The 23,524-nt window shown below is 38.7% G+C and overlaps 1 protein-coding gene and 1 pseudogene across 1 annotated transcript; both read left to right on the forward strand.

The window, feature by feature from the left end:
- Window positions 1-2,740: 2,740 nt before the first annotated feature.
- LOC139452127 (uncharacterized) lies at window positions 2,741-11,900 on the forward strand (annotated as a pseudogene).
- A 3,577-nt stretch (window positions 11,901-15,477) lies between these two features.
- Window positions 15,478-20,810, forward strand: LOC139453275 (E3 ubiquitin-protein ligase TRIM71-like). The gene is made up of 4 exons (XM_071234909.1): window positions 15,478-16,594; window positions 18,371-18,714; window positions 19,688-19,893; window positions 20,720-20,810. The coding sequence occupies exons 1-4, from the start codon at window positions 15,478-15,480 to the stop codon at window positions 20,808-20,810; spliced, it is 1,758 nt and encodes a 585-aa protein (XP_071091010.1).
- The last annotated feature ends 2,714 nt before the right edge of the window (window positions 20,811-23,524 follow it).

The following is a 23,524-nucleotide window of genomic DNA, read 5'->3' on the forward strand; positions in this document are numbered from 1 at the left end:
ATCTAAATGGATGAAATACCATGGCACCCATCAATTACTACAGCTATAACACCTTGGGCCACATCCGTAGTCTAGTGGAAAGAACGTGGGCCCGGAGAGAGGAAGGTCGGTGGTTAGATTACCAAAAGACGTTAAAATATGCTACTTGTGTCTGAGCACCACCCCCACCCCCCACCCCCGTCTCTATCTCAAACACACACACACACACACACTCCTATATTAGGCCTTACATATAAAGTGATGGGGTGAGCTCCACCAGAGAGTGAAATGCAAGAAATGTCTGAAACTTGCAAGCCACGACCCTTCAGTGTGGACATAATTAATCAATCATAAATCAATGTTACCTGAATGACCGAAGTATACTAGTTAGAAACAGCTCTACATGTTTTGTTCCATGTTTATTCCAAAGGGTTTCGAACTCGCACTTCAATACTAACCTTTAAGGAAACCTATACAGGTTTCGCACACCTTGAATTATCTCCCTTTACAAGAGCATCCATCCGAAAAGACTGGTCTCCGTGAAAACAAGCAGTACTGAGTGTAATTTCACAGACTGAATCGTCGCAACGGTTTATAGAGGTTGGTATAAAGTGTTTAAGATCGCGAAAATATTTGGCATACATATTTATGTTGGCCATATTCTGTATAAGGACACAAAACAAACACATAGATCAAATTGCACTTGTACAAGGGTACTGTGTGCAGTCATAGCTTCTGATCATATACCGTCACGTATTATTTAGCGTAAAGTACTTTTTACTATTACGGGAAGTAACTGAATATGGACCTTAGGCCCTGTTACAACTTGAGTTATATCTTATTAGGGACAACTGTGTTCTTTGTAACCCACAAGACCTGGGGCGGGGCAGATCAAACCGAAAGTAGAACCAGCAAGTAGAGCAGGTTTCTACATTCGATATTTTTACATGCTCGTTGATTGTAGGTAATGTAGGAGGGTCATATCTATAAATAGGTGAATTTGTTAGTAACCGGTTTACAGTGTTTGAAAGCTATTCGAATATAACGCTTTCTGTAATAAGAAATGAAAATAACATTCTACGAATATTATACGTACATTTTTGAATGACTGGTCTATGTTTGAATATGTAAATGAGAGAGAGGGAGGAACGCCCAAAGTGTTGCAAGTATTACAGTGTACCGCTTTGGTGAAGTCAGGTGAGGTGCTGACAAACAAAGAATGAAACCCGAAACCATTGGAGTTTGAGTCACAAAAGGGATGTAACGCGTTACGGGGAATTGTAGCACCATTAACAACGAGGTCACCCGTGCACGTAATTAGACACCTGATTAATGCAATTTAAACGTCCACGGCAGAGAATAACCAATCCCCCGCACCTGCCACACAAACAATTTGCATATAACGTAATTGTTTGTTGCCTTGTTAAACCCTTGTCAAAGGCCACAAATATCCAACTACGTCACGTGTTCTATGACAAGTGATGCTATACGTTTCTCATGAAGCTGCTCAATTAGACTATAAGAAAAAGTTGGAGGTTAAACATGCTACCACTGAATCATTAACATAAGCATCAACGGTCATTCTAAAACCATTTTGATCCTCATGCGTTCTTATGTTCATATGACCAGCAGGGTAGGACATTCTTACCCTTTTCGCTAATACCGTGCGTCATCACTGATTTTCAGTGATCCAATCACATAATATTCACTGCTATTTTGCCTTGTACGCCCATTGGACTGGTTACTCTCCCGCGCTGACGTTTTGTGTCATGATTGATTTATGGTATACACTGTTGTGATGTGGACTAAATTATGTACCTAATTATTTGACACCTAAACAAAATCGTTTGACCAGTGATTGATGATATCCTAAAAGAGAATATCCAAATTGTGCACCTCGTTCAGTCTGTAGTGATTGTTGTTATACTTGTGAAAGCGGCATACACACAAACATACCCATGCGTGAATTCGCGTAATAATAATTGCGGTATTATGGCAGTTTCACATATCATTTTCATATCGCTGACAGCTGACATATTTATGTGTACAAACAATGGAAAATATCTTCTACTGATCTGTCAACAATAACTAAAACAAGTCGAATTCTGTTTTATGTCATTCTGTGCAATATTATTATTTGATACTCACTCTGCATAGTGGAAATATCAATGACTTGATTTCTGATCCATGTTTAATCAACTGATGACACCTATTCCTCGGGTATATATTATGTTTCTATAACTTTACCTATGCTTATCTAGATTTTCTCGTGTCGGTTTCATGTTCCACACTACGCCAAACGATGAATCACTGACCGTTTTGTGAGACGAAATATCGAGACGTGCTTTGACGTTTTCATGGAAACTCTCAAAACAATGTTACACGATAGTTGCAAATGCTTGACAAGGAACGAGATAGGCTTGACATGAACAGAAAACCACAGCTCAACTATTTAGGTGCAGTGTTATGTGAACATGACGACACAACGTACCTTTGTCACTGACATTTCCTTATCATGTTCACCGATTCCATGTGAGCGCCGTGAGAGTAAAGTAGTAGAGTGTGGGCGTGGCCTACACCTATTCGATTAAATGAGCATTGAACAAAAAATTGTTTCCCTTGTCAGACAGTCAACTTGCTGGAAATCACATACAAGTATATTTATGCTTGTGTGAAGATAGATGAATTGGAGTCACACCAGTATCAACATTAATGTGATATTGTTATCTGACTATCATTGGCGGGAACCAGTTGTGTTTAATTGGATGTCTGTTGTGACCCCGTCTTTGATGTCATGAAATAGATAGTGTTACCTTGTGTTCCATATGGGATATGGTGAAGACAGTAACATTGACTCAGCACCTTGATGTCATGTTACAATACCAGTACACACTGTTACCTATCATGTAATCAGTAGAAAGTTGGCCCAAAAGAACAGCAATGTGTGAAACATTATGCATAATGTTTTTGTTACAAAATGTCTGAACCGCAGGCGAAGGTGGACATGAGTGCTCTCAAAGACACATTCCTGGAGCGTCCTTTGTGTGTGGAACATTTCAACCAGACAGACCGACGTCCTCGTCTCCTCCACTCCTGCCTCCATGCCTTCTGTACACAGTGTCTTCAACAGCTGCTCACGAAGGAGGGGACAGGTCAGATCACAGCGGAGTCAAAGTGTGAGGAGTGTTCAGTATATCTCTGTAAGGAATGCACATACGTACACAGACGTCATCGACTGACAAACGACCATCTAATCATATCCCTGAGTGATGTTCTAGAACAGCCCCTGAACACATTTGGCAAGGTTCATTTCTGCTCTCATCACCCAAAACACCAGTTGGAGTTCTATTGCGCTACTGATGAAATCCTCTGTTGTATTTCTTGCACAGTTCTGGAACATAAAGGCCATGACTTCCAGAAACTCGAAGAAGCTGCTAAAAAACGACAAGTGGAATTGGAAACATCGATGCAGGCAGTCCAAGCAAATGCCCAACAACTGCGTCAGAGGCGACTGTGTGAAGAAAAACGTCAAAATGCAATCATGCAGGCTCAGTGAAAGGCCAAATCCGACGTCAGCACATACTTTACAAGACTGAAAAGTATTATCAATAAAAGAAAAGCACATTTGGACCAAGACATAGACCAAAGAAATAGCACAACACTGTCTCTGTCTAAGAAGGAAGTAGCAGCGATAGACCAGACTCTTGCTGTCATGGACTCAACTGAAACGTACTTCACACAAGCAAGGGACAAGGCTGACGTCGTGGAAATGCTGCAGATGTATCCTGCAATCAAGAGAAGTCTGGAAGCATCAGCTGATGAACAAAGACAAGGTCTACCAACGGCACCGGAAGTTGTCGTGACATTTAGTCCCACAAATGGACAAATTGTCGAAACATTAGTGTCAGAAGTTGGATGCGTGGGAGAGTCTACTGAGTCTACTGACACCCAGAAAGGTAGGCACACCGTCTGTCGTGAGATTATCCATACACTCGTATTAGTTAATGGCAGTTTGGTTTCCATGTGTGTTTATCATTGTTACAAGTTGTCAAGGTTGTAATTGCAAACCTGCCGCCAGTGCAGAACAAACACTTTCTCCTGTTTCACCGAATATTGTCACGAACTTGCAACACATTTTTTGTAGTGGATGATATACTATGATATACTATTGATGGTCTCAAACGTGAATATATTTCGTGGGTCTATAGCTCATGCATATATTCGAAATTAGTCTAGCAAAATACAATATGATTAACACGGGTTTTTTTTCGATGATCATAATTGATAATGTTTTGCAATGATATTACCGTCCATCAGGAGAGCGGGGGTCGGAGTTCGATCCCAAGGTCGCATCAAACTGAAATACTTCAAAAGATGGTTGTAAAACCTGGCGGTCGGCAAGAAGGAGATAAAATAAGGACAGGTCTTCTCGGAGCTAGTAAAGTGCCTGTGTGGGGTATATCCATGTTAAACTGTGGCATGGTATATCATGATGATCGACGGCCAAACACTATAAAACTGACCTGATTCAGGACTAGTACAAGCAGCCACATACACACGTATGCGATGTAAAACCCAATTCTAGCTAACCTCACCGTGTAATGATATAAACTTCAAACCATACTTTATTTCCCTCTTTTCAGGAAGGAATCAACTTCTGCAGTGTTTGGATGAAGTATTTGATGCTGCTTTAAAATACAAAAGCAAGAATGAACTGATGAAACATTTCCAAGAGAAAACCTTCACCTCCGAACGAAAAACGTGCACCATCTGCCTGATTGTAGAAGCAAAGAAGATAAAGTGTGGACACTGTTTCTGTAAGAGTTGCATTGACCAGGTACTCAGTGTGCAAGACCATTGTCCTGTGTGTAAAACCTGCTGTAAAGTAATAACTGGAGATATGCCTCCCGGGCTGATGGAGACACATGTTACCTATGTAACTCTACCTGGCTATAGGCAATACGACACCATACAGATAACATACAGTTTTGAGGATGAAGTTCTGTCTGTAAGTACGGTGTTGTCTCACTTTCTTTCAGTGACATTCCTTATGAACCAGAAAACAAACAAAATGTTACAAGTTGTTACCTGTGATCACTTGAGTTTATATTCATTATGTTTTTATGAACGGTCGAGAGGTGCATTGGTTTATTTGACACTTGGTTCACCGTGAGTTCATCACGAAATAGTCTCGCGCGGACAGTTTTTTAATGCTAGTGGGTGAACTATGTGTAACCTTGTAACCGTACTCATATTTTATTAGTATTGGACACATCCTGGCTCAGTTCAAAATACTTGAACATATATTCTAACGTTTTCATATATACAACAGAAACACATTTGTGTTTATTTCTATTTCAACTAAAGTATGTTTGATCGGGTTATGAAATAGAAGAAGGGCGTTACACATTCATACAAATTGTACACCGGTCATACAAACCATGCGTGGCATTGTGTAAGTGACTATCCATTTTATGATTCGGACACAACTTGTGACTTTCGTTTATGTTTAGTATTTATCTTCATTAACCGGCTACTATTCATTGCGACAAACATATTAAACAAATCTGTTATATTCCATTATTAATGGTCAGAAATAAGGTTGTGACAAAAGCCTACGTGTGTGAAGACAGGCGGGATAACCAAGAAATCTGTTGTTAACATGGTATTGAAAACCTTTTATCATAAGTTTATTCAATATGGCTGAGATTTCAGTGTTTGATCAGTTCATGATATAATTTGTAACAATACATATTTATGAGAAATGGAGTATAAACATAAAGTTGAGTGTGTACGGTACTGTTTTCTACTTTGATTTTTCAACTGTTCTGTCGGCCCCATAAACGGTGTCAAAACGTCCTGGCTTAGAGTAAGAGAGTATTCAACGCTGTAATGCGAAAACGCCATTTAATGACAATGTGATAGAGCCATAGTGTGATAGTGAGAGAATGGGAGAAAGCGATAGAATGACAATGCAGTAGTAAAGTAAGTTAGTCGGAAGAAATGATGTTACTCCGTAAGATGTACCACAGTATAATTTCAAACTCTGACGGGGAGTGTTTTCTTCTAACTCCTTAACGCCTCCGTGGTCTGGTGGATAGAGCGTCGGTGGTTCGATTCCCGACCACGTCATACCAAGACGTTAAACGGTGGTACTTGTTGTTACCCCGCCCGTCCCTCGGCATTAATAGGTAACATAACGACTGGTCGTCTCGAAGTCTGATTTTATTGGCTACCCGACCGCCCTTGATCAATACGAGTGAGTGGGTGCGTTGTGTTTAACGCCGCTTTTAACAGTATTCCAGTTATATTACGGCGTGTCAGCTTAATGTGGGAGGAAAGCCCGAAGTGATGCAGGTCTCAGACGTTTACCACTTCGGTAAAAACAGTATGGTGCTGACAAACCTAGAAACATAATCGGGGCGAACGGGATTCGAACCCACAATCATAGGTTTCTGGCGTGCCCAAGGGACGCTACAAGGGACGCACAGCGAATTGCGGCGCCTTAGACGACCCTTGCCCTCTGATCGATAAGAAGAAAATGATGTGGATAACATTAATGCCCACCTACTTGTATTACTATCATAGCCTTCCAAGAAGCAAGTTTTCATTCTTTATTTTCTAGTTGAGATGTACAAGGCACATGTGTAAATGTTAAATTCCAGTGTCTTAGAATCGTATGTATGTGATGTAGTATTGAGCAAATCCTGGGATGTAAATGCCTATACTTAATGGTAATTCTTGATATTTACATATTAAGATGATTTATCATAACGTTCTGTCGCTCTGTTGCATCATGCTTTTGGTCTGTCCCATCACAAACATCGGCATATTAAGCTGTTTTATAGCAGTACCGCTCTGTTTTATCGCAGGATAGTCTATTTTAAAGCGCCATAGCTCCTTGTTCAGATCCCTAGGAACCTATGATCGGAGATTTGAATCACATATTGTCCCTGATTATGATGATGTCGTCTTAGGTATGTCGGCACCACACTGCCTGTTCTTTGGTTTCACCAAATAAGTAAACAGTAAGACCTGTATCACGACGGATTTTCCTCCATTACCAAGCAGATACGCCGTGATATCATCGAAATACCGTTCACAGCGTCACTGAACCGTTCTCAATCAATGAATCATCTTTAGGTTTTCAAACTTTCACTAATGCCTTCATATATATAGGAACTGTTTAGCCTTGAAGACGCTGCAAATTGTTTGATATATGAAACACATTCCCTTTGTTTGGACAAGTAAGCATAATGTTATCACATATGATTCAAATATCAATGTATCTAATTCATTCCATGTTCCTTGAGAGATGATGATCAGTACTATGTCATGCAAGAATGGTAATGGTAATGCTTGCCAAATAATCAAATAATCTAACATATATAAAAAGATGTGTTTTAAATAAGCGAAAACAAATGATTATACTTCCAGGCACCCTCCATCCACGAGGAGGATATGCAGGATATGGGATGTATGATTATAGCTGGTTATCTATTTGCTCTCGCTTGTCATTATAACACACACAGGGAATACATTCAGTGAGATCTTGTGTGACAGAAGGGGCAACCCCTGCCAGGACCCATGTATGAAGGAGGAGAATTCACCGCCTACCTGCCCAACAGTCCAGAAGGTCAGAAGGTGCTGGCTCTGCTTAAGGTGGCCTGGGAGAGGAAGCTCACGTTCAAGATCAAGAGGCCAAAGTTGTGGGGTTCCGCTTTGATCTTTCGAATTCCTCACAAAACGGCGAAGCAACGTTCATCGTACATCTACCAAAGGTTTACGTTATCATTCATCTCTCTAATGTAACACACCATATACAGATTTGTTGATATGCAAGATTGAGTTTTTGATTATGATCAGGGACAGTAAAATGTGATTTAATCAGTTAATTAGAATCGTGAATGCCAGTCCCAAAACAGCCTTAATCATAAACAGGGATTTCAATCCATAATTATCGCACCCTTCATTTCACAAGAACAGAAATGACTTTAATGAGAAAAAAGTGTGCACGCTATATTTATCAGGTGTTCCTGAACGAAAATGGATATCTGTGTATTGTAGATGCAGTCTAATAGTGTCGTGACTCGCGAAAAACTCAAGAATTAAATCATATATATGCCCATACCAGAAGTCTCCGAATGTCACGGTCATGTAACACCTGAGATGTATTTATTAAAGTACGCTACTTGTATGTTATAGTTTCTTATATCCACTTCCAAAACTCGTGGTATTCCACGTTGGAGGCCACCAAATGGATCGGGTGGTCAGGCTCGAAAACTTGGTTGATTGTGTGTCACCATGCCTTAATGTGTATGAAGTGCAGATGTCTCCGACAACAGAAAACAAAGTCATAACTCGCCCTTTTAAATCTGTGCATAAAATCACAAAAGTTTGTCATATGCCTTATGAGTCCAGTTAAGTAATTGAGTTGTAATTCTAAGATGATTGAAAATAATAGTACTTTTCAATACGCAGCTTATTATTTGATATCAGTGTTATGAGTATTATTCTAAAATTCTAATCATTTTCCATAACAAAATAGCCAAAGAATTAAATAATTCCAGAATTAACGTCTGATGCTCTTCTTGTTTGTTTTAGTAAGACTGCATTATGAGCAACAGCCCGCTCTATCAGGGCTCGATGTCACACAATCAGCCAAGTCTACAAGTCTGACACCCCCCGATCTATTTAGTGGTCTCTCAAAACAATAACTGGTTGCTGTGGACCTATTTGCACCTGTAAATCCAACAGGGGTATACAGTATCTGATGCACTTACAAAGTATCTTCAAGAGATAGTGATTGGTTAATGAGTTACGCCCCGGAAAATGAAACCCTCTTTGAACATACGCCCAACATGATATTGCCTTAGAAATAGAAAAATGTAAAACAATTATTAAAGAACCCATCCGAATAGCAAAAGCTACCAGTTCGGCATACAAAGTTTAACAAAGAAATAATGTCTATAATAGTAATCAACAGTTAATGAATTATAGTCAGTACATGCATATAAGTGGACGTCGAGATAATGAAACGTAATTTTAACATTAAATACATTTCCAGTTGTGGTTTCTGCATTCTGGTAATTTATGTGATTTTAGAAATGCTTAAAAATAAATGCTTTGATAAAGTGTGATTCTTTTAACAGGCGGCAGGGTTACCAATTAGATTCACGCGACTCGGAGGGAAAAAAGGTGTTGGCTACAACTTCTTTAGTAAAACAGCGAGATATTGTTGTATGTTTTGAAGAAAATGAGTTTTAAATTAAAACGTTTTTATGAACATCGGTTTTTCAATGTGTAATGGGCGGGACGTCAGTCCAACATTCGAGGTACATATATCTGCCCGATGAGCTTACTGTTTATTCATTACAGCACTGTATTACGGAGCAATGTTATAATTCTACAAGTTTAAGACCACAGCACAGTGATATATATGCTAGAACGGTGGATGTGGAGTATCAATTATACAAAGGGTGTGTTCTCTTTGGACGTGGATTATTTAGTTGAAAAATTAATTTACGGGAGTAATTCCCTCACTGACACAAGGACGTGTCTTATAATGTTTTTAAGTTTAACTGATACATGATGTACTGGCATTGTTTCAGCGATGGTTACCCTGATCCAGACTACCTGAGAACAGTCCAAGAATCACTGAAGTCACTCGGAGTGACAGAAGCGGACCTGCGATAACCAGACCAGAGAGAATAACCTTGACAACAGGCGTGCAGACACTCTCTGAATAAGGCCCATCTCTAACAAAGACGCGCAAGCTTCATGGAACAGTTATGTCGCATGTTGTTGTCCAAGTCTTGACGGGATTCTAGACAAGTGAGTGTGCGTGCGTGCGCGCGTGCTCCATCACAATTATTAGCCTGATAAAAGTCACAATTCATTATTTTTGCTTCTTTATTCAGATGATTGTAGAGCGGTGTAATCAAGTGGCAAACAGAAATTTCTTTTTTGCAATGATTGTATTGTATTAACTGGGCGTGAACTGATCTATTAAGCTTATTTTCATAGTTGTTTTCTTTCGGAAATAAACTCTATTATATACTTCAGCGCGAAAGACTGAGTTTTCCGAAGTTGATAAAAATGATATTTTCATTGCAGTGAACATAACACTCGATATTTCACTGCAGAATAGTTTTTAGTTAGAGTTGATTTTGTATATAATCATCTCTATATGTGTGATAGAGAATTTTCGTGACTCTAAATAATTGTGGTTACTTTGTTAAAAAAAATTAAGATTTTGCAAACACGAAACTATTGTTTTAGTCGCAAATACAAGGGTTGGAGAACCGTCCCTCTATCCTGGGTAGAGAGAATCTACGTTTCAAGAGTATACATTTGTAATGAAATAATTTAATTTTAGCAACTACTCAAAAAGTATATAATAAATAGGATATTCAATGAGTCTCCTGAAATGTCATGTTTCTCTCATCTCGTGACAGGGGGAACGGAGATATTGTCGACGAGAGAAACATGATATTTCAGTCGACACATGAAATATACTCTATCAAAACAAACCTTCGGGTCTTTTCATTGTACTTGTATCAATGTATGCTTCAACTCAAGGATTGGAAGCTTGCCTCCTCTAATGTTTCCCAATGGTTAACCACTGTGACCAACAGAGACTTCCCCGCATATCAGATACATGCAGTTGATTATAGGCACCAGTTTCAACAATATTTGAACATGGGGAGTGGGTAATATTATTCTTTACACGATTTAAGTTATCTTCAAATTTGTTTTTATCATGCACCAAATCTTATCATTCGGTTTCTTACCGGGAGCAACTGTAGTTTAGTAGAGACGCTTGAATTGTGTACATTGTGAAATACATATATGTAGCATTAGTTTATCTTACTGATATCTTTTTTATATATGTTGTTATTGAGTTTTGTTACCTTTTGTGTGGATATGTACATGTTATTTTCTTTCATTTGCTACATTAACAGCAACAAAGATAACAACTCGTAGACACATAAAAATGGTATAGACTTAACATGCTTAAGATGCTTGAGTCAGCGCAATCAAGAATCGCCATTGACAACACACGTTTTGCTTTTTACGTTATTTAATTGTAATCAAACTACTTTAGCTTAACACTTTAGGTTGTTTAGATACAAAATATGAACTATCAGTGGTCTTATATTTGCAGAAGATGTCCATGCCTTTGGGATAATTCTATAAACCTATTTGATGATTTAATTAACTAATACTCAAGACAATGCTCGTTTAGTGTGAGAAGCTGTGTCCTCCCACATCAAGTTGAGACGCCATGATATCATTGAAATACGGCCGTTAGACTCAACTAACTCACTCACTCACTTACATAGACTCTGCTTTTCTAAATAACATAATTTTTATTCATTCAGTGACACATAATTGGAACATATGTCCTGTTTACTTTTTGTTTTTAGAAATAACAATACACTAAGTTTTGTCGAGTATCTCTTCACAAAACCTTGCACGGTTAACAACCTAGTGTTGAGGCGCATATCTTTCTGATATCTAAAAAGAATTGTGTAATTTTGTTTTCATTTTCATTTGCATGAAATAATGTAGCACCTTGAATCAATTTCTGTTTCTGTCACTCATCTCATGCATTGTTTATTTTGAATATTGGTTGACTTTTAGCTGACCACTGACAAGATTTTCTATGAAGTTATTTGTCAACACTATTGATTCTTAACAGTATTGTTGTGACATGTATATGTATATTTGGTTACAGGTGACCATGGAGATTTTAACTTGTGAATATTAAGAAGGGCAATACTGATGTACAGTAATATTATATTTACTTCTGAAAGCAGTTCAAGGTAGTTGTATTTTTAAGCTCAGAACCGTTTTGTCTTACATTGGCACTGATTTGTCATTACCTGATGACTTGTATTCTGAATAAAACTGCTACGTATATGCCTATATTTACAATGAGTTTGATATTTGTCACTCCATTTTATCAGTTAACTAAGTGTGATTGAGCTTTGTTCTTTAATGCATATGATATTAAAATAATACAATACATTCCTTCGATGATAAGAATTGTGGTTGCATTCTCAATCAATTAAAAGAAAGACATTAATGGTCTTCGTACATATATGCCCATGTAAGGATCATTTATGATTTCCGTTGTCTACACTACGTAAACTACACTGACACTTGATCTTAATGTATTGAGCCTTGCACTGATCAGCATAAATCACATCATTAGAACTGCTGAAGAAGACAACCTTTCAATAAATGCCTTTTGTCAAAGTTTAGTAAAAATCGCATTTCTGTCATACACATCTAAATGGAAGCTATGAAATACCATGACATACATCAATTACTACAGCTACGACACCTTTGGACCACATCCGTGGTCTAGTGGAAAGAACGTGGCCCCGGAGAGAGGAAGGTCGGTGGTTAGATTACCGGAAGACGTTAAAAAATGTTACTTGTTACACGGCATCACTGTTGCGGACTGAACTGAGTTCACACACACACACGCACGCGCACGCACGCACACACACACACACACACACACACACACAACACACACACACATGCACGTCACTATATAAGTGCACTTATCTTGAACGTGACGTTGAACCCCATTTCGCATCACCTCCCTCTCCCTCTCCTCACACTACCCCACCCTGGGCAAGTATGAATTAGGATGTTGATATTTTACGGGGCACGGTTTGCGCAGTTTCCGCAATTCGATGTGCAAAGTGATGTTGTAATGTCTAGTTAGATGATCGTTGGTTAGAATCCTATATCAGGCCTAAAATGTAGAATGTTGGGTTTGAACACCGCTTGGAACAGTATTTCAATTTAATGTGGTAGGAAATTTTATATATATTTCAGTTTAATGTGGTAGGAAATTATATATATATATATATATATATATATATATATATATATATATATATATATATATATATATATATATATATATATATGACTTGTAAGCACCATACTCCACTGCCCATGTGTTTGTCGAAATGATATTTCCATGTGCAGTGGTGTTTATAGCTCACACGCCATGCATAGAATATATGTATTATTTCCTGCCACATTAAACTGAAACGCCGTGATAGAACTTAAATACTCAACCCAACACTCTCAATCCATCGCTGTTGTAATACGCCACGAAGCAAGATTACAGCCGTACGGTGACTGGCCTTAAGTGCGACTTGACATATCAGTGGGTTATAACATTCCACACACATGGGATTCAACTGTATCATAGATCCTACAGGTATGCACTCGATCGAGCACACACCCATATCACTTAATATAATTGTAACACAATATGCAATATTCGGTGTTTTATGTTTCGTTGTCACACATTCCTTTCCGTGTTCGTGTTTCCCATTTGGCGAAAAAAATATAAAGGGCATGATGCGGAAGTCCGTGAAACATGTCGCTGAGTCACAGGTCCGTCAAATGTGTCAGGGGTTCACAAAGCATTATGTTGCTGTTTAACAAAGAGAGTGAGTGAGTATGGTTTTACGCCGCATTTAGCAATATTCAAGCAATATCACGGCGGGGGACACCAAATGGGCTTCACACATTGTACCCATGTCGGGAATCGAACCCGGGTCTTCGGCGTGACGAGCTAACCCGACCGCCCTATAAACAAAGAGAAGTGTGATATGTTCCGACAACAATACACACGACATGCACACATTAGCATAAAGGTAATCTTCTAAACTCCTCACGGTACAACATGCACAAATGCCGTTCCATAAGATTTACTTTTAAGGAACATGAGGTCATTGTATCCTGATCGGAACTGACAGTGATTCATTACACATGCTCATCATATAATCGGAATCTTACAATCGACTGTGCTCTTGGCTAAGGTTTCTTATAAATATGGAATGGGTACCGGTTTGGTCGCTTTTATTTATTCCCTGATTTGTCTATTAAACTCTAAATATGTTCTCTCAGTTGACTTCCATGCCATACGAGCTTTTGTTATGCATATGAATCAGAATTTCTGCTCGGATTGGCAAAAGGTAATTTGGCCAAGAAATATAACTTAAGCTTCCAGTATACGATAATCTGATATCGTTCAATGACGGCCAAAAAGCCAATCCCCTTCTACTGATGAGCCCACCAGGAGAAGAAATACAAGAGACCACTTCATTTGTTTCACATTTAGATCTATGCATGAAGAATCAGAGTGACAAAAACCTCGAAGTATGACTGTATGACAAGAGGGATGACTTCAACTTCAAAGTAGTCAACTTTTCCTTCATGTCGAGCAATAATTAAGGATCTCCAGTCTGCGGAAATTACAATTCACAGAACGTCATACGACTCTTGCTCAAAAAGGTTACACCTGTGCCACCGGTGGCAGAATACGCTCACCTTTCGTATCATCACTATTTCATAGTGATTCATAAACACGTGCTCATAACATGCTCGTACAATCAAAGGGTTTTGATTCTTGTCTTTTTATTGAATAAGAGTAACCATCTTTGTTGTTACAACTCTGCATTTTGTAACATACATGTACAACTGAAACATCCTTATTTAAAAAAAACAAAAACAATTGATAAAGAAAACTCTTCTATGAATAATGCCTCGCGGTGAGGCACTTGTCAAATGATCTCTTCAAACAGAAATGTTTATTGTGATTTTTAAAAACACACACAATTGGAATCAAGCATTTGCCAATTTTTCAAAGTCATGGTGCCATTTAGGTTAAATGCTGCTTTATAAAGTACATGAGTTATTAAAATAAAATTATTTTTATGTATCAGCTTAATGGTAGAGGCGCAGGCCCAAAGTAACACAGATCGTTAACGTTTTCCTCGTTCTGGGAAACCCAGCCAGGGGATCTACGATAACTTATCTCTCGAAGCGTGTGTTGACATGTTATCCTTAATTCAAACAGGAAATGTTGGCCGGTCAGGGCTGCCTACGCTTAGCGGTTAAATACGTTCCTCCTTCAGCATGTACATCGTACAAAGTGGATGTATGCACAAGGCGTGTCTGTGTTTGAGTCTAACATAGGAATACGCTGACAGATTTAGGTAAGTGGTAATCCTGACAAACAACGATATTACGAAAAAAACACGAACTTACATTTTCTTTTATTTAAAATTTACTCTGGCATGTTCTGTAACTTACAGCAACACAAACTGAATGAACTAAGATGAATATGAGGGCTGATTTTTTGGCATGTTTGGACAGATGCATGCCATTATTTGAACAGAAGCATGCCTTTGACCCAAATTGATTTGTACGAAATGTAGGTAAAGGCAGTACAAAGCAAACACTTCACAGACTATATCGTAGTTTCACAAGAAATCGACCTTTTTGACTGTTATATGAAGAAATGTTAAACCACACAGGCAAAAGACGGTGTTTAAGATTTAACGATTGTGTTAAAGACCCTGTACAATATAACATGAGCATTAACTTCGTTATCAGGAATACTGTAACCACCGTTTATTGATGTTTATTGGTGTTATATTTTACAGTGTTTCCAGTATGTCTGAGCCGAAAGAAAAAATTGACATTACATATCTGAAAGAAACGTTTCTGGAATGCCCCGTGTGTTTGGAACATTTTAACCAAACAGAACGACGTCCTCACCTGCTTCACTCCTGCCTCCATGCTGTCTGTGCCCAGTGCCTCCAACAGCTCCTGGCCAAGGAGGGCCAAAGTCAGGTCACCTGTCCTCTATGTCGTCAGGTGCAAAAGCTATCCGGAAATGCAAAATCAGTGCCCTTAGATTGTGTCAGATATAAGCTTGTTGAGTGTCTTGAAACAGCGGAAGAAGAATATGCACTTTGCATAGATTGTTCAGATGGGAATAAGGCAGAGTCGACCTGTCAGGACTGCTCTCTAAACCTGTGCAAAGAATGCACGTCTGTACATAGACGCCACAGGCTTACACGAGATCACATCATCACATCTCTACACAACTCAGTACAACATCTGCCGAGACCAGTTGTAAAGAGTCATTTCTGTCCTCAGCACAAGAGGCATCTATTGGAGTTCTTCTGTATAACTGATGACACAGTGTGTTGCCTTTCTTGTTCAATTCTAGATCATAAAGGCCACACTTTCGAGAAACTGGAGGATGTAGCAAAGATGCGAACTCAGGAACTTGAAACAGCTATACAGATTGTACAGGGGCATGCAGGACGACTAAGAAATATGATAATGACTGAGGAGAATCGTAAACGAACATTCCAACAATCAACAGAAACTGCAAAGTCCTGTGCGTCTCAATTCCTTGCCAGTTTGGAATGTGCCTTAAAGAAGAGAGAGGGACAAATATATGAAGTAATCGATAAAAGAAGTAAGAGTATGATGTCAGTGGCTGAAAAGAATATTGAAGCAGCAAACTCGTCCTTATCGATGATAGAGTCCAAGATGTCATACTTCACACAGGCAAAAAAAAGAGCTGACGTTGTGGCTTTACTCCAGATGTACCCGTCCATCGAAAAGGCCCTTGAAGTTTCACTTGGTCAGGATCAGTGCCAACCAGAATCCGACGAAGCTGGTGTCACCTTTATTCCTTTGAATGGATCCCTTATTCAGACATTACTTTCAGAAGTTGGAGGTGTTACAACATCTACAGATTCCACTCACCATACCGGTAATATTATGTAATTATCATTTAACAGGAGTACATTTTGAAGCAGGAGACAACTATAATAAGGTTTTTCGTGATAATAGTGGTATTAGTGAGTGAGTGAGTGAGTGAGTATGGTTTTACGCCGCTTTTAGCAATATTCCACATCACGTCGGGGGACACCAGAAATGGGCTTCACACATTGTACGCATGTCTGGAATCGAACCCGGGTCTTTGGCGTGACGAGTGAACGCTTTAACCACTAAGCTACCCGACCGCCCCAATAGTGGTAATAAGTACAAGTACATAATCATGAAAATAAAAAAGTGTAAACTATATATTAAAATGGCTTACAGACTGATCTTCTACATTGTTCTCAAACTTCCATACAGCTATTACGTTGAGTTCAATGCCGCTTTGAACGGTATTTCAGTCATATCAGGGTGTGTCAGCTTAATGAGGGGGGAAAACGGGCATAGCCTTTACATATACCAATATATGTCCGGTCAAACTAATGACCCAAATCGTATGTGATCTGTTATTCAAACCAATGACGGGCATATCCCGGCAGAGCTCTACAGTTTAAGGATCACAGTTTAACAATTTAAGATTTATATAAAAATGTCCAGACTGAACAATGTGAACATTCCCAGACGACCGAATCTCCCGCTTAAACAAACTTAAGACTGATAATAGTATTCACTACCATTTTTGAATTCTTAGAACATCAAAGATATAAGAGAGGTCATAGTTATGATTATTTAATAGTGATTATCAATACAAAAAACGTATATACGTATGCTTATGATATAGACGGAATCGTACAAGGGAATATCAAAGATAAAGAGGTATGAAAAATGATTTTTTCACCATTTGGTGGTGATTCCTAATACAAAGAACGTATAGACGTATGCTTATGATATGGACGGAATCTTACAAGGGAATATCAAAGATTAAGAAGAGGTATGAAAAATGATTATTTCACCATTTGATAGTAATTCCTAATAAAAGAGAGAACGTATAGACGTATGCTTATGATATAGACAGAATCTTACAAGGGAATATCAAAGATAAAGAAGTCGTATGAAAAATGATTATTTCACCATTTGATAGTGATTCCTAATAAAAGGAATGTATGGGCGTTTGCTTATGATATAGTCGGAATCGTACAAGGGAATATCAAAGATAAAGAAGTCGTATGAAAAATGATTATTTCACCATTTGATAGTAATTCCTATTAAAAAGAACGTATGGTCGTATGCTTATGATATAGACGGAACCGTTCAATGGGAACAATTTGCGGAGATTCGCATGATCATGGAAAGGGTGTGTTCGCTTTTATGATATACCTGTAGCCATTTATACGTGGTCATGCCATCAATATGCTTAAGCAAATAGAAAATAATATCTATGTTAAATATAGTTTGGTATATTTCAAAAGTGTTTTATAATGTCAAATGTATTTTCTATATATCGTACAGGTTTACATACTCAATAGGGGGCACGGGTTGCCCAGTCGTCTAAGGCGCCGCGATTCGCTGTGCAGAGTTGCGTCCCCAGAAACCTATGATAGTGGGTTCGAATCCCGGTTCGCCCTGATTATGTTTCTAGGTTTGTCAGCACCATACCCGTGCTCGTGGGTTTCACCGAAGTGATAAACGTCTGAGACCTGCATCACTTCGGGCTTTCCTCCCACATTAAGCTGACACGCCGCGATATAACCGTAATACTGTTAAAAGCGGCGTTAAACCCAACTCACTCACTCATACTCAATAACTTCACCATGTTTCATTATTTCAGACAAACATGGTTTGATGTCCCTTATGAACAAAGTGTGTGATGCAGCCTCAGAGTCCCTTGGGAGGAAGGAACTGCTGCAATATTTTAAACAGAAAGCGGATGCTTTAGAGAGTGAAACTTGCAAGACATGTCTGACACGGAAGGAACCTACGACCCTTCAGTGTGGGCACTCTATCTGCGAAGCCTGTCTTTTCGTCAAAGAACAATGGATGTGTCCCGTGTGCAAAACCGGAAACATGCCGCCTGGAGAAATGATTACAACAGTCATCCCTGACGGGCTGCCAGGCAACAGGAAACATGACACCATTGAGATAAAATACGTATTTCAGGACGGAATTCAAACTGTGAGTCATCTTGTTTAAACATGATAATAAATACACTTTTAGTGTTCAAGAAGGTTACAAGTCAACTTAGAAATGTTCATTCTGGCGACGGACCATTTAATTGATGACGATAATGTCGATCATGAAAATTATCTATTTTGTACTTTGGAAATAGTGTTTTATGTAGTGGCTGGGAGTGGTATATTCCAAATATCGGCGGATCTCTTATGTTGGCAGTTTTATGGTGTTTTGTTCATAATGTTTTAACACTTCAGGATTGCTCGTTACAGTTCGCACATAGGTCATGGAGATTTCCAAAAAAAGTTTTAAAGGTCAAACTTATGTCTTGAAGCATATTATTCACCCGCACCGTTGTTTGCTGACAGTCTCCTATACTCATGTAATCAGCATCATCACAAGAAAAACGTTGAACGAGTATTTATTTTATGATAATATCATGTAAATAACGTATCAAAACAAACAAATGCAATAAATAAAAATCAATTTGAAGCATTGTTTCTCGGGGTGTTTATGAATTCGGAACGCTAGGGGAAAAGATAGAAGTATGCATTGGATTTTTAAAATATTTTTTTAAATTCATATAAGTGAGTTTAAATGGGGTTTAACGTCTCGTCAAAGATTATTGTATATAGCGACATGCATGCACGTCTGTGTGTGTGTGTGTGTGTGTGTGTGTGTGTGTGTGTGTGTGTGTGTGTGTGTGTGTGTGTGTGTGTGTGGTACCATGCCGCAGTTTAACATGAATACCCCACTCAGACACAGTATACTGACTCCGAACGGTCCAGTCATTGTTTAAGCCTCTTAATGCCGAGCGCTAGGCAGGGTAACAACAAGTATAATCTTTTAACGTCTTTTGGTATGGCGCCGCCGGGGATAGAACCCAGGCGGGCGCTCTACCAGTACACCAAATTCATACAGGAAACAAACTGCATCTAATCTAGATAACAGTATGAACGCCATTTTTGTGTAACAGGAGGGACACCCAAAACCTGGAACCGAGTATCATGGTGAAACATTCACTGCCTACCTGCCCAACACCTTCGAGGGGCAGAAGGTGCTGGGTTTGCTGAAGGTCGCCTGGAAGAGGAAACTGACCTTCCAGATTTACCACGACCCTCTTGGACTCTATTTGCTGAAATACTGCATCCATCACAAGAAGATGAAAGTCACAAATACTAAGTAAACACAGTTTTTGTTGAATGTACTTGTCACTGTCATCGAGTGAGTTTCGAGTCCTGTGGGTTGTAACTGTTATAGAGTGTATCAGATTCAAGACTTTTGTTAAACTTGGTTTATGCGTTCGAAATTAGTATATACTTCAGTTCAAACCTCGTGTGCACTTACATTTGAGATAGAGTATCGAACCATATGGCAGTTGCCAGTTCTCTGTACTTTATTGTTCTGCTGTGCATGTTTCTATCTCATCTATACACTCATCCACACTACTGTTCAAACACTGGCAACTTAAACTTCATAGTGAATGACTGAATGAATATTATCAACAAAATACCTGCTCTTTGACGGCGGCCTGTAATTAATGTTTTCTGGGCCAGGAAAAGCAGTTGTACATCGTACACCGCGTTCGGCTGACACACAATATAACCAAAGTCACACAAATCCTAGTCTTTAAAATCTTCCGAAAACGTGTCAGGTGAGGTTAAATGGGATACATGCATGAATGTGTGTGTGTGTGTGTGTGTGTGTGTGTGTGTGTGTGTGTGTGTGTGTGTGTGTGTGTGTGTGTGTGTGTGTGTGTGTGTGTGTGTGTGTGTGTTTGTGTCCGGACTAATGCTAGCCCACTGAGATACCCCGCCGCAGTTTAACGTGGATACCTTACTCAGACGAAATAATGTGGATCTAGAGACCTTTTATACTCCGACAGCATCACAGCAGGAACTCGTGATCTTGTCTCCTTTAAATATTTAATAACTTTTGGAAGGCAAGGAAAGGAAGCTACAGATCGGACGGATGTTAATAAATGCTTATTATTTTTCATGTTCCAAAGTACTGATGACAGTTATCCTGATCGCAACTACCTCGGAGGAGTCCAAATGAAACTTGCTGAACTGGGGGTTACAGAAGATAGTCTCAAGTAGTTACAGAGTATTCCCTCAAGTACTTACAGAAGCAGATTGGTTGGCGGACCGAAGGTGAGGTGTATATTAAGCTGTCTCGAAGGAGAGTTCACCAGAACTTTGTACTGGTGGATAAGGTCGAGCCTGCAATTGGGCTACATCATGCCAGAGCCACCATCATGGGAAGTATGTTTCACCGGACTGACTTGATATGTTTGACTGTACCCAGATGGTCTCATCATGTTTGTCGAAATAATGTGTTTTATTTTCCAATTATCAACATATGACCTTCTTTGTGCACGAGACGACATCATACACAGAAAGACATGTGTTGTTAACAGAACTGTCACGAAGTGAGTGCTGGGTGCTGTTCAGCTGGAGCAGAAGAAGCAGGAACAATATGAACAGGATGTGCAGACAGATGCAGCAACAGCCTAACATGGTACAATATGTTTGGTGTATCATGATATGTCTTGCAGACTGGGCGAGGTCGAAATGACATATATCTGTCATTGTATTGTGAATGAATGAATGAATGAATGAATGAATGAATGAATGAATGAATATCCTCCAGAAATTACATCTCTATTATTTCTAAGAGAAAATGCATAGTTCTAGTATTTACATAAATATGTGCATAATAACATAAATAATTCCACCATATCCTCATTTGTAGTTCATATTTACTTCACATTTACTATCAACTAGCTTCAAGGGTGATACTACATGATCCTTATTAGTTTTGTAAAGCCAATGACATTTTCAGATGATTTCTTGTCGGGAACCGGCACCATAATGTTTCATATGTTCATATTGTCAACTACTGCATAAATATATGCTTGATGAGACATGTTGCAATGCATTTAATCATTTTCATGCATGTTATTAATAAATCCTGTTCCCTGTTTTTCATGATGATTATGCGTATGTTAACGTGTGTTGATCATTCAAACACAAATTACCTGTGCGCTGTGGTCTTTTTATTCAAAATTCCAATTTTAAGTTATTCATAAATCTACCGGATGGACAGAAGGAATCGGCCGTGAACGCCACGCGGGTAATGCACGTGCAGCATATCAACAACAATAATGATATTTTGTGCCATAATTAATTCAAGCTATTTTTGTAAAATAATATAATCACAACATAGTTACTGTAGATTATTTTGAGTTGATTTAAATATGAATGAATATTGTCAACTGATATAATAAAAATGATGAGTATATTCTTGTATTTTGTATTTTTCTGTCTGATACATTATTTTTAAATTTTCAGAAGGATAATGTATTATTCTCTGCTTGATGAGGATTTAATTGTCCATGTACTCAGAACAAGTTTACGAAAGTTATCTAAAGGGATATTCACGCTGTACAACTAGTTGGTACAACTTGTATGCAATTAGTCGTATGCAATAAGTTGTACGAACTGATGTATGCAACACGGCGGCGGATCTCGCGAGATCTCTGACCAAAAGCTTGTGATTCGCTACATTACCGCTGGAATCCTGTTAATTTTCAAACCTACTGTTTTGAAATATTAAGGCTGTGCGAGAATTGCGGTTGCTCGGTACTGGGCCAACCTATGACTTTGCAAATTAACTGAGTTGTATATTATTGAATATTTAACTTGTCGCATGAAAATAGAGCATGTCCTATTTCGTACAACTCACGTCCAAAATGTTGCACACGTCAAAAGTTGGACCGAGTTGCCTGTTTACACGATGCAATGTGTTACATGCAACAAATTGTATACAACTAGTTGTACTGTGTGAATGACCCTTATATAAATTAAGCCAGCTCTATCACGAAGACGGACACATCAACAGAAATGCATTGTTATATTTCACACGGTCATGACACTCGCGAGTTTAGGGTTATATCCAATTCGCTTTATTCTTAGCGTGACCCGGAAGTATATTATCTCGACTATATTAACTCACAACGGATTTTGTTTCATTGTTTATTGTTTAACGCCACATTTAGAAATATCCCAGTTCATCACAGCAATCTGTAAATCATGGAATCCCGGCCAGGGCAACGAGGGTCTACAGCATCAGCCATGTCCCAAACCGTCAGTGTCAGTCGTTATCTCAATGTGACGCTGAAAGTAAAAATATGTGTGAAATAATGTAAGTGACATTCTCGCGATCTCGACCTTTAGAAACGAGCTAAATATGCCCACAGTTCCGGAATGCGAGATCGCGAATGTCCCATTTTGGTGCTGGATGAAATGGAAGTACCAATGAATGCAAACAATATATTTTCAAGAACTTTCATGTTTTCGCCATGACAGTATTGTTTACATGCAGCGTGTACACATATCACCACCTCCGTTTTACGCCCGCTTCAGTCTGACACCAACACAACATATCCCCTGTGTTGTTCGAGAGATTTATGAATAAAATCATACTAGACAAACCAAGGCAGCCTAGTTAAGGTTTAAATGATTTTAAATGCAAGTACTTCAGTACGAACCTCATTTCTTTTCTGCAAAGCTTCCCTAGTTACGAAGTGAGGTAAATAATGATAAAATGACTTTTGATGAAATATAATTTGTAGACAATATTCTTATCAGCATGTGACATTTGACATGCCCGATAAAAATATATACAACATCGTTATTACTTGCATAAAACTTGAAATATATACACACCGACAAAAGAAACATGAATACCATATATGTTGGTTGATATGTGAAAAATTACTCATATTCAAGAAATATAAGATTGGTTCGAT

This window comes from Haliotis cracherodii, unplaced genomic scaffold (genome assembly GCF_022045235.1).
Source record: "Haliotis cracherodii isolate W230 unplaced genomic scaffold, xgHalCrac1.p SCAF_9, whole genome shotgun sequence".
Taxonomy (NCBI): Eukaryota; Metazoa; Mollusca; class Gastropoda; order Lepetellida; family Haliotidae; genus Haliotis; species Haliotis cracherodii.